Source organism: Salmo trutta, chromosome 8 (assembly GCF_901001165.1).
Source record: "Salmo trutta chromosome 8, fSalTru1.1, whole genome shotgun sequence".
Classification (NCBI taxonomy): Eukaryota; Metazoa; Chordata; class Actinopteri; order Salmoniformes; family Salmonidae; genus Salmo; species Salmo trutta.
In genome coordinates, this window is record NC_042964.1 from 20,781,731 (window position 1) to 20,798,478 (window position 16,748).

General features: G+C 42.1%; 1 protein-coding gene across 2 annotated transcripts; it reads left to right on the forward strand.

The window, feature by feature from the left end:
* Positions 1–9,747: 9,747 nt before the first annotated feature.
* Positions 9,748–13,841, forward strand: LOC115198447 (homeobox protein SIX6-like). Of its 2 annotated transcripts, none has more exons than XM_029760389.1 (3): positions 9,748–10,591; positions 12,834–12,997; positions 13,263–13,841. In XM_029760389.1, exons 1-3 carry the CDS (start codon positions 10,169–10,171, stop codon positions 13,474–13,476), a joined length of 801 nt encoding a protein of 266 aa, XP_029616249.1. In that variant the 5' UTR covers positions 9,748–10,168; the 3' UTR covers positions 13,477–13,841. The 2 variants fall into 2 exon arrangements, with proteins under 2 accessions (XP_029616249.1, XP_029616250.1); XM_029760390.1 differs by having other exon boundaries at positions 9,748–10,576.
* The last annotated feature ends 2,907 nt before the right edge of the window (positions 13,842–16,748 follow it).

The following is a 16,748-nucleotide window of genomic DNA, read 5'->3' on the forward strand; positions in this document are numbered from 1 at the left end:
ATATTTGAAAAGGTCCGGTCACACAAATTTCCTAGGTGGCAAAGGTCCGGATAGATATTTTAATTTATCCGCGTAGTAAGAAACCTCACCTCGCTACCCATGCGACCCCAAACTGTTCACACTCCTCTTGTTGGCGGAGTTCGCAGCTGTAAAGCAAATTTCCTGCAATTCTACACATTTTGCCGTGGGTTTAGCCTAGCTTACCTACTTAGCTAACATGGGCAAGTTGATCAACTGGAAATTTGACCGGTTATAAATCGCTCTAAGGTCTGTCAGTGAATGTGATAAAAATAGGAAAACTCTCCATGCACTATTACAACTCCCAACAGCAGAAAGTTCACAGCCAGACTGAGCCCCCCCCAATTATTTTTTTTTAAGTCGGGACCCGCGGTCCGTATTGACCCCGTTCTTGATTTGGATCCGGGACCAAGTCTGCCTATTGAGTATGTCTGCCCTATACTGTCCAACAAGAAGTAGTTGTTGAGTGTTACATGTCTGAGTTCACCTGGATTCCACTATGAGGTCAGGTCATGACAATCAACATGTTACAACTTAACTACTTATAAAATAAAATACTTATAAAATAAAAAAAATGGATGTAAACTCTACAACCAACTCTTCAATAAAAAAGATGAAAAGTAGAAACCAAAATGCATTTCAGCGAAAAGATGAGACATGTTTGTGTCTAAGGGGTGAAAGGAACAGGTCACCTCTGGTAACACTAACACCTGGCAGAGCAGCCTGGACAGGAGTGAGCTGAAACATCCGTTTCACTTAATGATTGTGAGCTTATCAGTCATCAATGCCAGCTTTAGGAGCAGGCTACCTGTCTGCTTACGGAACAAGCTCCCACCGATGCACGCATCCAGATCACTCATGGCCAGTTAAGTCGAGTGTTCTTGGACGCCCTGGCTACCTGCGCTTTAAACGTATCCCGCTAAATACGTCTCCCTTCACCCTCCACCCCTGTGGTTTCCAGCTAATGGTGCCAGATCTAATAGGACATGACACCGCCCGGGGGGAAGAAAAATCAGCCTAATGGATCTAGGTAATCCCTCTCACTGAGCCTCACCAGCGCCTTGCTTATAGCCTCCTCCTCCTTCTCCTCCCGTCCTCTTTCTCCTCCCCAGTGCCCAGCGCCTTGCTTATAGCCTCCTCCTAACCTCCTCCTTCTCCTCCCGTCCTCTTTTTTTAGTAACAGATGAAGGATGGCATGATGCAATTGGCCTGTTGTGTGTTTGTGTTTGTAGTGTTTGTAGACTGTGTTTGTAGACTAGCTGCACATTCCCTGGGCCCTCAGTTTGTCTCCCAGGATCTGCATTAAGTCTCAGAGGAGAGGAGCCTATCCATAGTTCTGGTACAGTACGTACAATGATGTACAACATGTCTGTTCTCATAAGAAAAAGCAGGGGAAATAGTTTGAAGAGTTATTTTAGATTTTTGGCATGGCTTATTTCCACTTATTCTCCACTTCCTGCAATAAATTAACAATAACCATGCTGCAAACAACGTCTCAGAATGTGTATCTCTCTATGGGCAACTATCAATCGATAATTAAAGTCTATTCGGTGCTCTAAAGAGTGTTTATGAGCTCAGGTCAGTGGGTATGTAGTGCACTCCTATCAGTACATCTAGGTGACATGAAGACAGACAAAATTAGCACACAACAAACAAACTTTACTGAGCCTTTAAGCACTCTTAAATAACCATCCTCTACCCTCCATCCCTTCATCCCTCACTCTATCCACCTGTCCCTCCCGGGGGGTAATTTGGCAGCGCTGCAGAGTGGCTGGGCTGGAGCAGGCAGGTGGGTGGGGCAGGGGGGGGGGGCTCAATAGAGGTAAGTCACTGAATCAGGAATTAATGAGTATTAAAGTATTAGGTGAGAATAAGTCCTACCTTTAAGCCCTTTAGCATTCCTAAACAACTCCAATAACACCTGTTATATCAAGGAATCGCAGCGAGGCTGCGTGGCATGAGAATTTAATTATTTTTCTTCTAGTAAGTCACCTAAGACATGATGGCCAAACTGGTAAGCAGATAGTTCTCTGTGAGTTCACAGGTATGGAAGTAAAGAGACTTGAAAATGTAAATTAAAATTTTAAGCACAATTTCAGTGAGTACGATGTTCAATTTGACTACAGTTGGTAGAAACAAAATATAACTCGATACCAATTTGAGTCATAACATGTTGACCACAAAACAACATTTGACAGAGGTGCCTATTGAGTTACAGACAGAATCCAGAAGTGGACAGTGTTCTTTCTTTGACACAGAGAGCTTCTAAGATTCCAAAGATTTCTAAGATTCTCTGTTCTCTTCTCTAAGCTTCTCGTCTCTGAGTTCTCTGGGCTATGATGTCATGGCAGTGAAGCCAGCCAGGCACAGACAGACAGACATTGGCCCTCCTATTGTTCTAACCCCTTACATCACCACCATGACCACTAGCAGCCATTGCTTCTAGTCACGAATTACAGTAATCACAAGCACAAGGGCCAACGACCAGCCCAGCAAACAAACCCCGACAGTGATCCCCCCCATCCATCCTCGAGTCTATTTCTAGTGCATAGAGCTTAAATTAGACAACATTGTTGGTTGGTTGATAAGCCATCAAAAGGAGATCTCCTTGTGTAAGCTCATCTTCACACACAGCAACGGCGATACCTTCCTTAAGTGGAGCTATAGAAATAGAACTACTAGAGCAGGCATCCCCATCCAAGACCACATTCTGTGGTGGAGTACCGTCTGGGACTATGTCAGGAGGACGGGCCGTTTGTTAACTGAAACTGAAAAACCCCATCTTATTATAATGTAGAATCTGTAGAACTTCTCCTGGAAATGAGATGTGTGTTAGTTAGGTAACTTGTCATTGAGGTAAAATGGTACAGTGTGGTAAAATGTGGTAAAACAGGGATTTCAACAGATAAAACATTTTAAATCTACCCAACAACTTTTATTTTCCATTAGCATGAAAAACTTAACTAAAATGCATAAAGGCTATCTGTCTGTCTTTGAAAAACTATTACTGTGGATATCATATCAGGGGGAAAATTATACATTTATAAAATAATATATATATATATAGTGCATTCGGAAAGTATTCAAACCCCTTGACTTTTTCCACATTTTGTTACGTTACAGCCTTATTCTAAAATCGATTAAATTGTTTGTTTTTTCTCATCAGTCTACAAACAATACCCCATAAGTCTCTGAATGTCCTTGAGTAGCCCAGCCAGAGCCCAAACATCTCTGGAGAGACCTGAAAATAGCTGTGCAGCAACGCTCCCCATCCAACCTGACAGAGGTGGAGAGGATCTACAGAGAAGAATGGGAGAAACTCCCCAAATACAGGTGTGCCAAGCTTGTAGAGCCATACTCAACGAAGACTCAAGGCTTTAATCGCTGCCAAAGGTGCTTCAACAAAGTACTGAGTAAAGGGTCTGAATACTTATGTAAATGTGATATTTCAATTTTTTTGTAATAAATTAACAAACATTTCTAGAAATCTGTTTTTCCTTTGTCATTATGGGGCATTGTGTGTAGATAGATGAAAAAAAAACAATTTAATCAATTTTAGAATAAGGCTGTAACTTAACAAAATGTGGGAAAAGTCAAGGGATCGTGAAGGCGCTGTGTAATCCTGCCATATACTGTACCTCTGTTAAAAACAGTCAACTGAGATTGAGTATAATGCAAACAACAAAAACAGTTATGTTGTTAATAACACGTGATAGATGCTGGTTAAAATAAGAGCTTTGTGGGGTCTTTCTGACTGTGCTAAAATGTAGATGGGGATTCACTCCTTGTCCTTCAATCCACCACAAATATTTGCCTCCACGGTGACTGCTATCTCAACCCTCCGTGCTCACCCTGGGCCATTGAGGCCAGAGATTTGGCTCTTTCTCCTCCTATAGCACCTCACAACAGCGGAAGGGGAAGTGAATATATTGTTTGTTTGGTGAATGACCCCTGGGCATATGGTGCTGCTAGGGAGACCCTGCTAGGTGGAGAGGGGGTGGGGGACACTCGACCTGTCTGAGAGGATACTGGTATTGAGTTGCAAACAAGTTTGTAATTAGCCCCTACTTCACTTGCTGGGAGGGAATTAGTGTGTGTGTGTTGCATTTTATGCGAGTGCATGTGTGCTTAATTCATTTGTTTTCGGTGTGTGTTTTCCTGAGCTCGTTGTGTGTGTGTTTGACCTCCTTTCTTTAGGAGGAATAGGGGTTGGGGCCGGTGATAAGGATAACACTAATTAGTTCTCCTCCCAGTTGCTTGTTAATTGCGTTGAGTTGTGGATTTATACAGCATGGTTGGATGGGTAATACCCCGCCCCACAGGGCCCCACACCCCACCCCCTGCCTTGCGTGTTGGCAAAATCAACAGCTCATTTTTAAGCAGGCGACTTCTTGTTTCAGTCTAATTAATTATGCCAAGTGGGGTTCCACCTCCACCATCATGTCCTGGCCTGCGTCCCAAATGGAACCCTATATTTCCTTTGCCGCACTACTTTTGACCCGGGCCCATAGGCACTATAGGGAATAGGGAGCCATTTGGGATGCATCCCTTGTTTTGTCCAGAAAGGGGAAGAGGTGCAGGGTGGGGAAGAGGGGTATGAGGGCTAGATATATGCATATGGTCACAGAATTAATTAGAACACAGAAGTATGTAACTATGTAACTCTGGTAAAAAATGTATCAGGACAAATAGATGGAAATGTTGCTACCAGGTTGGTGACCACTCTTCAGCCTCCAATGTGTTTGGTTCAGCTTGTAAACTTTGCTTGCAAAACTTGCAAGAGTGCAATTTTGACAATAAAGCCAGGAATATTAACTTTAGCAGGCTTTATTGATACACTATGGTATTGTATCATATCAAAACAATGCCTCTTTAAGGATGTACGGTATTCAATAAATCAATACAGTTTAAACACCCCTCACACCCTGATACTGACTGGCACACACCATCATAATCTCCTCATCCCATCTCCATCTATGATTAAGAAGATTGGTAATCTCACTCAGTCTGCTCTCAAAGTGTTAACAGATTGGTGGGTTTGGGGAGGGGGTAGAGGGGTGTGTGTGTATGTTTACGTGAGTGTGTGTGCAAGTGTGCATTCAAGTGTCTGAGACCTAACAGGGTCAGATTAACTATAAGGTATGATCTTCCCTCGGCTCAACTCATTTCTCCCCCTTCTGTGCTCCTCTATACTGGCTGTGGGAACAGACACTTGCACACACACAGTACAATCCCGACAGACAGACACACATACACTGCACCCCACTGCCCTGATAATCTAGATAGGCTATCATCCTCTGCCCACTGTTTGTACAGGGAATCTATACCTTTGTCTTGAGTTATGGACTGTTTGGATTTACTTCCATTTGAAAAATAAGAATTTTGTCCGTTTTTTTATACATTGTGTTAGTAGAGTAATTTAAAAAAACCTTAATATTGAAGTTAATATTGAAGTTAAAATTAATATTTTTTATAAGGATATAATGTATAAACATTTCAAATATCAATGTTCCTGTACACAGTGGATGACTCACCATTAGGCAACTCAGGCAATTACCTAGAGCATCACATCATCAGGGGCCTCGAACTTACATTTACGTCATTTAGCAGACGCTCTTATCCAGAGCGACTTACAAATTGACAGCATTTTGTTTAAAATGATCTTGCCTAGGCTTATATTGTTACTTTCACAAGCTACTTTTTTTTACCATTTGCCTTTCTGTGACAAAGAAATGTATCCATTCAACATGTATTCTGCACAAAATGTATACAGTTGTTTAAATAAATAATAATGTCACGTATACTCCCTCTCCGGCCTCTCGGTCATCAGGCTGCTGATTATCCTGCACACCTGTCACCATCGTCTCGCGCACCTGCGCCTTGCGAAACTCACCTGGACTTAATCACCTCCTTAATCACCTCCTTGATTATCTTCCTTATATCTGTCACTCCCCTTGGTTCCCTCCCCAGGTGTCATTGTTTCTGTTTCTTGCCTGTGTGTAGTTCCTGTTTCTTGTTTTGTATTTTGTTTCCTTTATTTATCCCTTATGAAGGCACAGTGATGCCGAAATGTTGGTTAAATACCCATTAAATTGCTGGGAGATTATACATGGAGTGTGTGACTTTCTTTATTTTGATAGTTGATCATTTATTTATTAAAACACTCACTCCCTGAACTTGCTTCCCGACTCTCAGCGTACATCATTACAAATAAAATGTAGCTAGTTTAAATATGTCTGGATTTTGAGTGTATTTGGTCATTTACATCTGGCTTAAAACATTACATCTTACACTATATGGCCAAAAGTATGTGGATGGCCCTTCAACTTAGTGGATTCGGGCTATTTCAGCCACACCCGTTGCTGACAGGTGTTTAAAATAGAGTACACCGCCATGCAATCTCCATAGACAAACATTGGCAGTAGAATGGCCTTGCTGAAGAGCTCAGTGACTTTCAACGTGACACCATCATAGGATGCAACAACGGCTCAGCCGTGAAGTGGTGGGCCACACAAGCTCATAGAACGGGACCGCCGAGTGCTGAAGCGGTGCTAAAGTGCGTAGTGCTAAAAATAGTCTGTCCTCAGTTGCAACACTCACTACTGAGTTCTAAACTGCCTCTGGAAACAACGTCAGCACAATAACTGTTCGTTGGGAGCTTCATGAAACGGGTTTCCATGCTCGAGAAGCCGCACACAAGCCTAAGATCACCATGGGCAATGCCAAGCGTCAGCTAGAGTGGTGTAAAGCTTGCCGCCATTGGACTCTGGAGCAGTGGAAACGTGTTTCTGGAGTGACGAATCACGCTTCACCATCTGGCAGTCCGACGGACTCATCTGGGTTTGGCGAATGCTAGGAGAACGCTACCTGCCCGAATGCATAGTGCCAACTGTAAAGTTTGGTGGAGGAGAAATAATGGTCTGGGGCTATTTTTCATGGTTCAGGCTTGGCTCCTTAGTTCCAGTGAAGGTAAATCTTAATGCTACAGCATGCAATAACATTCTAGACGATTCTGTGCTTCCAACTTTGTGGAAACAGTTTGGGGAAGGGCCTTTCCTGTTTCAGCATGACAATGCCACCATGCACAAAGTGAAGTCCATACAGAAATGGTTTGTCAAGATCGACATGGAAGAACTTGACTTGCCTGCACAAAGCCCTGACTTCAACCTCATCAAACACCTTTGGGATGAATTGGAACACTGACTGCAAGCCAGGCCTAATTGCCCAACATCAGTGCCTGACCTCACTAATGCTCTTGTGGCTGAATGGAAGCAAGTCCCTGCAGCAATGTTCCAACATCTACTGGAAAGCCTTCACAGAAGAGTGGAGGCTGTTATAGCAGCAAAGGGGGGACCACCTCCATATTAATGCACATGATTTTGGAATGAGATGTTAGACGAGGAGGTGTCCACCTACTTTTGGGCATGTAGTGTGTCTGTAGTCCATTCAATTGTACTAGTAATTTTCAGAGGTTGTAAAACAAAATAAGAAAACTGAAGAAAGAAAATCTCCCAATAAAAGAAAGTATTTATTCAGCTATTACAGTTAAACTCTACATATAGTCAGAATTACTTGTCTGTTGTCTAAATTACATAATCAATCATGACCTCAAATGTCTCCAGCTAAGCCTATATTGTCTGGTAAACGCATATTTGTGTTTTGTAGAAAGATTGTTGGACAAGACTAAACCACTTTACCTGTTTCTAAACCATGACCCTTTCTTTACGTGACCACAACTTCTATTTTAAAACCTTTATGCACACAAAATCCATAAGCCTGGTCTGCTAGATTGGCATTGATGTGGTTCTATAGTCTAGAGACTATGGATGTAAACTGTCCAGGGTTACTGTTAATTCCATTTCAATTCCATCAATTCCGGAGAATAAATGAAATTCCAATTCAAGAATAAAAAAAAACACATTTATTTTCAAATAGGGTTTTCCTGAACTGACCCCAACCCACCTCCACCACGATACACAAACGTATTAACATTATTCCCCTAAACAAAACAGTAGCCTAATAAATACAATTATGAATCATTTTAAATAACATGCAATGTGCCTATAGACCCAAATCTGTTGAATGAAATAGAAAAGCTATAGGCTATAATCAAATATGCTATAGAGTATATATCAATTCCCTATAGCCTCTGCTTATATAATATAGTTTTTTTTATTTTTATTTTTTATTTTATTTCACCTTTATTTAATTTATTTAACTAGGTAGGCAAGTCGAGAACAAGTTCTCATTTACAATTGCGACCTGGCCAAGATAAAGCAAAGCAGTTTGACACATACAACAACACAGAGTTACACATGGAGTAAAACAAACATACAGTCAATAATACAGTAGAAAAATAAGTCTATATACAATGTGAGCAAATGAGGTGAGATAAGGGAGGTAAAGGCAATAAATAGGCCATGGTGGCAAAGTAAATACAATATAGCAATTAAAACACTGGAATGGTAGATTTGACAGTAGATGAGTGTGAAAAGTAGAAGTACTGGGGTGCAAAGGAGCAAAAATAAATAAATAAATACAGTAGGGGAAGAGGTAGTTGTTCGGGCTATTTATAGATGCGATTTCATGTGTGCTTGTTGTACCTCATTCGTAGACAGATGCTTATTCTAAACCGGATTGATTAAAAAAAGTGTCCCCTAAAGACTGATGAATAAAATCAGAAATGGGATTGAACCCATGAAGCAGGATCATATAATACCGTGTCCCCGAGTAACACTGTCGTCCATCTCCATCACCCTGCCTCCAGAGACGTTTAAAGAAAAACCATCCTGACCCGGGGGCGGCCCGGGGTGGAGGAGGGTAGGTCTACGGTATGAGTGTCCACTTTAATTAAAAGTCGATTACTTTGTCGGGAGCGTTGAGAGAATGCTTAGCAGCTTTGCCAAACATCTGGGAAATTTCGCCGTGGGCAAATACAAGCGGCCTCCGGGTATGTGATACAGATACAGATTGCCAAATCCTCAGCGCGGTAGCTCTGGCGCTCAGATTCAAACCTCGTTCAAATCAGAGCATACACTATAGCTGTGAAGCGGTCTGTCATCTATAACCCATACATGTTATGAGCCAGGGTTCATCCATCCACCAGGATTAAAAAACAACAACAAAGAAACATATCTGAATAAAATTACTTAGGTTTGGGTTAGGCCTATCTAAAATATCTGCAGAATTTACCGAAGACCTATAATAATTTGTTGACAAACTGTTAACTAAAACTATACGTAAGAGTCAAATATATATGTTTTTAAACCAAACATTTTATCACATTATTATAAACACAACAATAATATGTCACTATTCTACTATTCCAATTATCGAGTGATTGGTTATAGAAAAGTGTTTGATTATGTATCGCTTCATTATATTTAGGTGATTTAACGTTCTAGTACATTCCAACCAGGCCTAATGGGTAAAAAAAAACGCTTGATTACACACATTTTCCTCCTCTATTCTCTTCTCTTCTCTTCCCCACATCCTCCTCCCTGTCCTTTGGCCTGTAATGGATTTCCCCCCCGCCTGAAATGGATTTCCCCCGGCCGGCCATTTCATGCAGATCAGACCAATTAAATATCCTTGTTGTTAGCTTCCCAATCATCCTGACAGTCAATGTATCCCTCGGCTAAAACAAACAATCTGATCAGGCTGTCACCTCTATACACATTACCCCCCGCTAAGTGGCTAATGACTGCGAGGCGCATAATCCCTCTCAAAACATCTACAAAGATGCTAATTGTTTCTATCTATAAATACAGGTTGACTCCTGGCGTTCTTTAGCCTACTAGAACCGACAGAACTCCAGGAAGTGCCTGGCTCCGACGCGACTGTTGTCACATATAGCATAGCTTGCCAATACCGGGAAAAGACAGGAGAAACAACTTACATAAGGAACTCGCTGCCAATCAGATTTATTTTTTCTACAAAACTATATTTGATTCAACTAAACTTCCGCATCACTGGAAGGCTCACTGGGACGTGGTGCGTAAAAGGACACTTCACGCACCAGACAATTGGAATGATATGACCATTGGCCACGTCCACTTAGCAAATTAACCAACATAATTGTTTTAGATATATGATAATATAGACTATTTTATTTGTTGACAAAGTCTGAGAAGAACGAAAAAGGGGAAAGATGTTCCCTTTGCCTATGTTCACCCCGGAACAAGTGGCTCGGGTGTGCGAGAACCTCGAGGAGACCGGCGACATCGAGCGCCTGGGGCGGTTCTTATGGTCCCTGCCCGACGCTGTCCCTGGCTCCGCCGGGGAGGCTCTCAACCGCCACGAGTCAGTGATGCGCGCCCGGGCGCTGGTCGCCTTCCACGGAGGAAACTTCGAGGCGCTTTACCAGATCCTCCAGAGCCACCGCTTTACACGCGAGTCTCACGCCAAACTCCAAGATCTATGGCTGGACGCGCATTACCGCGAGGCAGAGCGGCTCCGGGGCCGTCCCCTGGGACCGGTGGAGAAGTACCGTATCCGGAAGAAGTTCCCACTGCCTCGCACCATCTGGGACGGCGAGCAGAAGACGCACTGCTTTAAGGTGAGACACCAAGCTGTAAGTATTATTCTTTCGCACCATATCTATAGTTACGCACCTTCATCATACATATATGCCTATATACACTAACTTGCTATAAATTACAAATGAACAAAACCCATAACTAATATCTGACTGTAACCAATAATGTATATATTTTTTACCTTTATTTAACTAGGCAAGTCGGTTAAAAACAAATTATCATTTTCAATGACGGCCTAGTTCAGAACGACAGATTTGTAACCTTTCAGTTACTAGTCCAACGCTCGAACCACCAGGCTACGCTGCCACCGAGCCTACTGAGCTGATTCACTGTTAATTGTTAATTTGTAAAACATTTTGAAATTCTGTCATTCTGTTGTCATTCTGTTAAATAAATGTTAAATAAAACAAAAAATCAGAAATAACTTCAGAAGGTCCCATTATGACACCTTGGCATATCAAGTCCCCAATAGTTCCTGAGGCTTCAGTTGCTAATGATACTGAGTCACTGACAAGGGTTCTCTCTTTTTCTCCAGTCCAGATCTCTGTTAACTCAGACTATAAATAATGAGGTCAATACCCTCCTGCAAGGTTAGGTTAGACATAGTAAACGTTTTTTTTTCCACATAAGAGGCTGTAGGCTATTTCTATAGAGAAACAAATGAATGCAATGGTGTTCCACACAGAGATCCTGTTAAATTATGTTCTAAGATGTCATTTTATAGCGTTTCACTTTCTACCATTCACTGCTTTGAGTTTGATGCCAAAGTTTTTCACAGGGTAAAGTTTCAAACAGGACATATCTTCTGTAGCAATATGGCTGCACATGTCACTTCCTTTACTGAGGGACAGAGCAATACATGACTGTCTACAGTCTCTCTGCTGAACCACTGGCAATATGCATTAGCGTCTTTGTGTGGATTCACAAATCAAAACACAAACCAAAAAACATCACCAACCTTATGAATCACAGGCTAAATGTTATAGCCAAGAAACAAGCAATGTCAGCCAAATCAAGACCTAATAGGCTACACAAAATATATATTTGTTTTTTTTTAAAAGTATTTTCATTAAAATAATCTACATCTCAGCATGTAAATGACATAGGTAAGAAGAGATGCTTCTGCTCTTCAACCTTAGCCTGGGTAACAATCTTTTTGTGACAACAATCCATTCCTCATATGACACAGAGTACAAGGAGGGGAACTGCTAGCACAAAACAGGTCTAGATTTCAGGCTACTTCAACCTGCAGTAATCCTGTGGTTAAACAGCTCCATAACAGCATGTTGAATGGGGACTGCGTTTCACTATTGAAGTGAAACTGTAGCAGTCAACATCACTCCAACGCAAAGGTCTGTGGAACCAAGCTGACAATCATTAGGTCTCGGGGGAAATGTTGGGCTTAACAGTGTTTTTACCTTTTGGATGTCAGTGTAGACATCATCAGTTATCTTTTGGAAAACAAAAAACACAGGCATAAGGCATCCCTATTCCTGTTAACCATTACAGAATTTTGGTTGCTTCGAAAATGCACTTCAACCAACAAAATCACTATTAAATGCATATGAAATCACTTGCATCAGGGCAGGGAATAGGTCATTTTAGAAGATACGGTAGCTACACACAGCACAAAAAAAAGATTGTGACTGACTGAGTAGCCCTAGACTTAACCTGAGCAGATACACGCTTTGAGCAGGTCACATTTCCACAGAAACAACATAAGCCCCATGTGTCACTCTCTGGCCCAGGATGTTGTTGACAATATTGAATGGGTAAAGTCTGTGCAAGACCATTAGGTGAAGGGTCTGAGGCTGAGCACTGACGTTTGCTATAGATAGTACAGTAGGTCAGTGGAGTTTAGGTAATGTCCCAACTCCCCCGTTACATCCCCCTCTTGTGGTAGAGTCAGGTACTGCAGGCAAATCATCTCGCTGCCCCACAAAGTGTAAATCTCTACTAATCGTAAGGCATCTTGCCCTCTCTCCAGTACTAAGCCCTTTTATCCTGAGCCAATATACAGTATAACATCTTTATGTTGATAATGTAGATTATAATTATTATCCCTTAAATCCAATTTAATATGATTATTTTCAGCAGGGCTTAGGTCTCCTGCAGGAGATCTTCTCTTAACAATATCAATGGAGTAGCCTAATGAAAGATATCACACCCATATACTGCATATGTCATATCTGATTGTGAAAGATATAGATTATTAGGAACACTGTTGGCTACATGAAGCAGGGAACTGACCATTGTTGTGTCCTTTATGTCTCCAAGGAGAGAACTCGTAGCCTGCTCAGGGAGTGGTACCTCCAGGACCCCTACCCAAACCCGTCCAGGAAACGGCACCTGGCCCAGGCCACGGGACTCACGCCCACACAGGTCGGCAACTGGTTCAAGAACCGACGCCAGAGAGACAGGGCCGCGTCGGCAAAGAACAGGTACGTCAAGACTCAAGTCAAGGCAAGAGAGGAGGTTACTCAGCTGGAACCTTTGACTTGCTGTGTCTTGTTGAAGATGTTTTAATTCTAAAATGAAAAATAAGCAATTTATCAAAAGACTGCTTTTTGAGTGCGAGCCAATTGATTATTGTTTTAACTCAAGACAAGCACCACAATTAGTCACAGAGTGTACCACTTAGGTAACACTTCAACCAACCATGTATCTCTAAAACTAACTTCACGATCTCCTTCACCCTATTCCCAGACTGCAGCATGACCCCACCCACCTGCCTTCCGGATGCTCCCCTGAGGGTTCTGTCCAGGAGCACCACGCCCACCACCCCCGCCTGCTGGCTGCCTCCCCCTGTCACCCGGGCAGCCCCGAGGCCAGCGACTGCAGCACTGGCACCTACCCCCGGGGCACCGGACCCTCCACCCCCGACATCTCCGTCAGCAGCGACAGCGAGTTTGAATCCTGAGGTCGGGTCATTGAGCGCAGCTGGAGAGAGGCTCTAATTGGTTGAGGCCTGAAGAGAGATGCTATAATTGGTTTTCAGCCAGGAAGCCCCGGCCACACAGATATAGAGACAATATAGACACTGTAGAAGTACTATCTGTCTGTGAGTTGGGATTGAACACTTTGACAAAAGACTTGATATGGACACTTGATGTGGTTGCTAGTGGAAGAATTGGGAGGGGTGGGGGGTTGGGGATTGGACCATCCACAAACACATGCACTTAAAATGCACCATCGCACATGACTGTGAGGTACACGGTTATTTACAGTGCCTTGCAAAAGTATTCACCCCCTTGGCGTTTTTCCTATTTTGTTGCATTACAACCTGTAATTTAAATTGATTTTTATTTGGATTTCATGTAATGGACATACACAAAATAGTCCAAATTGGTGAAGTGAAATGAAAAAAAGAACTTGTTTCAAAGAATTCAAAAAAATTGAAAAGTGGTGCGTGCATATGTATTCACCCCCTTTGCTATGAAGCCCCTAAATAAGATCTGGTGCAACCAATTACCTTCAGAAGTCCCATAATTAGTTAAATAAAGTCCACCTGTATGCAATCTAAGTGTCACATGATCTGTCACATGATCTCAGTATATATACACCTGTTCTGAAAGGCCCCAGAGTCTGCAACACCGCTAATCAAGGGGCACCACCAATAAAGCGGCACCATGAAGACCACGGAGCTCTCCAAACAGGTCAGGGACAAAGTTGTGGAGAAGTACAGATCAGGGTTGGGTTATAAAAAATATCCCAAACTTTGAACATCCCACTGAGCACCATTAAATCCATTATTAAAAAATGGAACGAATATGGCACCACAACAAACCTGTCAAGAGAGGGCCGCCCACCAAAACTCACAGACCAGACAAGCAGGGCATTAATCAGAGAGGCAACAAAGAGACCAAAGATATGCAAAGCTCCACAGCGGAGATTGGAGTATCTGTCCATAGGACCACTTTAAGCCATACACTCCACAGAGCAAGGCTTTACGGAAGAATGGTCAGAAAAAATCCATTGCTTAAAGAAAAAAATAAGCAAACCCGTTTGGTGTTCGCCAAAAGGCATGTGGGAGACTCCCCAAACATATGGAAGAAGGTACTCTTGTCAGATGAGACTAAAATTGAGCTTTTTGGCCATCAAGGAAAACGCCATGTCTGGGGCAAACCCAACACCTCTCATCACCCAGAGAACACCATCTCCACAGAGAAGCATGGTAGTGGCAGCATCATGCTGTGGGGGTGTTGTTCATCGGCATGGATTGGGAAACTGGTCAGAATTGTAGGAATGATGGATGGAGCTAAATACAGGGAAATTCTTGAGGGAAACCTGTTTCAGTCTTCCATAGATTTGAGACTGGGACGGAGGTTCACCGTCCAGCAGGACAATGACCCTAAGCATACTGCTAAAGCAACAGTGGTTCAAGGGGAAACATTTAAATGTCTTCGAATGGCCTAGTCAAAGCCCAGACCTCAATCCAATTGAGAATCTGTCGAATGACTTAAAGATTGTTGTATACCAGCGGGACCGATCCAACTTGAAGGAGCTGGAGCAGTTTTGCCTTGAACAATAGGCAAAAATCCCAGTGGCTAGATGTGCCAAGCTTATAGAGACATACCCCAAGAGACTTGCAGCTGTAATTGCTGCAAAAGGTGCCTCTACAAAGTATTGACTTTAGGGGGGTGAATAGTTATGCACGCTAAAGTTTTCAATTTTTTAAGTTTTCAATTTTTTGGTCTTATTTCATCTGTTTCACAATTAAAAATATTTTGCATCTTCAAAGTGGTGTAAATGAAATGATACAAACCCCCCAAAAAATCAATTTTAATTCCAGGTTGTAAGGCAACAAAATAGGAAAAATTCCAAGGGGGGTGAATACTTTCACAAGCCACTGTAGTACTTTTTGACTGTGCTGCTGACTTGTACAAAGAAGTACCAACTACAATTCTCTGTCCTGTAGATTTGGGCTGGAACGTGGGTAGTCAGTCAGTCAGTCAGTCAGTCAGTCAGGAGCAATAACATTCTATAACAGCAATAACTATTCTCAGGCACATTATTTATAGAAATAATATACATAGTCACAGTCTTAGAGTTAGAGTAAATACCGAACCTGAATTCTAATATCATATGCTTTGACCGGTTTCAACTCATAGGGAGTCTATTTTTTAGTAGTCTATCATTGAGTACTCGCTTTAATCCTGTTTCTTAATTTGCTCCTTACAATGAACAATGCCTTCGGTAGGCTGTTGGTTTCTTACATGAGCGGTCGTTAGTCAACTCAGAACTGCTTATGATCAGTGATTGGAACAGACAGGTCTGCATTTCTCCTCATAGGCCTACACGTCACTGCCTTAAAAAGGAACTACAGATTCTCATTCTACTTTCATTCCGTGGGTATCATAGTTCTGTGGGCATCACAGCCACACGGACCTCTTTTAAGTTCCACTTCCATTTAGCCACCGTTGTAAACCATTACTGTTCCCGAAAGCTAACAGAACCACAAATAGACTTAGGCTCCAGACAATGTTATGTATGGAAAATACATTCACGTCATCACCGCACATTTGCATTTAGATTAGATAGTTTAACATTCTTCTTCTATTATGACAATGTAACAACTGTATAACTATGCTGCTTTGTATGATGTGTCCAAAACATCCTCATTATAATATTATTCCAACCTGGTATATTCTTTAGAGTGTTGTATGAGGCATCATTCAGTGTGTGGAATCCTCTCCACTGCTCTCTAGAGATGCACTTCATACATGCGTTGCCTTTCAGAGCAAAACACTAAGTGAGTGAATGGGATAGAAATGAAATGAAACTACGAAATATAAAAGCAAGTTTGATAAGTAGCCTAAGGGTGAACGTGAAGCGCAACTCCTTGATGTACCTATAAACCTTTGAGGACAGCATAACGACCTGGTTCATATATATGACTGCTGTATCTTTATATATATACATACCCATATTAATATCACCAAACAATACATTGTTGTGCGATGTATTCATTGGAAAATAAGCATTTTGTAAAAATGTGTCTGGTTGTGTATGAATTTGGAATAAATGAAACAATGTTGATCCAAACCTGATGTTGAAGTCTGCACGAACGAGGCATGAGCGTTTAAAGGTTAAACGGGGCGAATATTGGATAGTGATCAAGAGGATGAAGCCATAGGTTGTTTGTTTGGGAGGAGGATTCATATGTGCTGGGTTTGACGGCATCATCCTCCG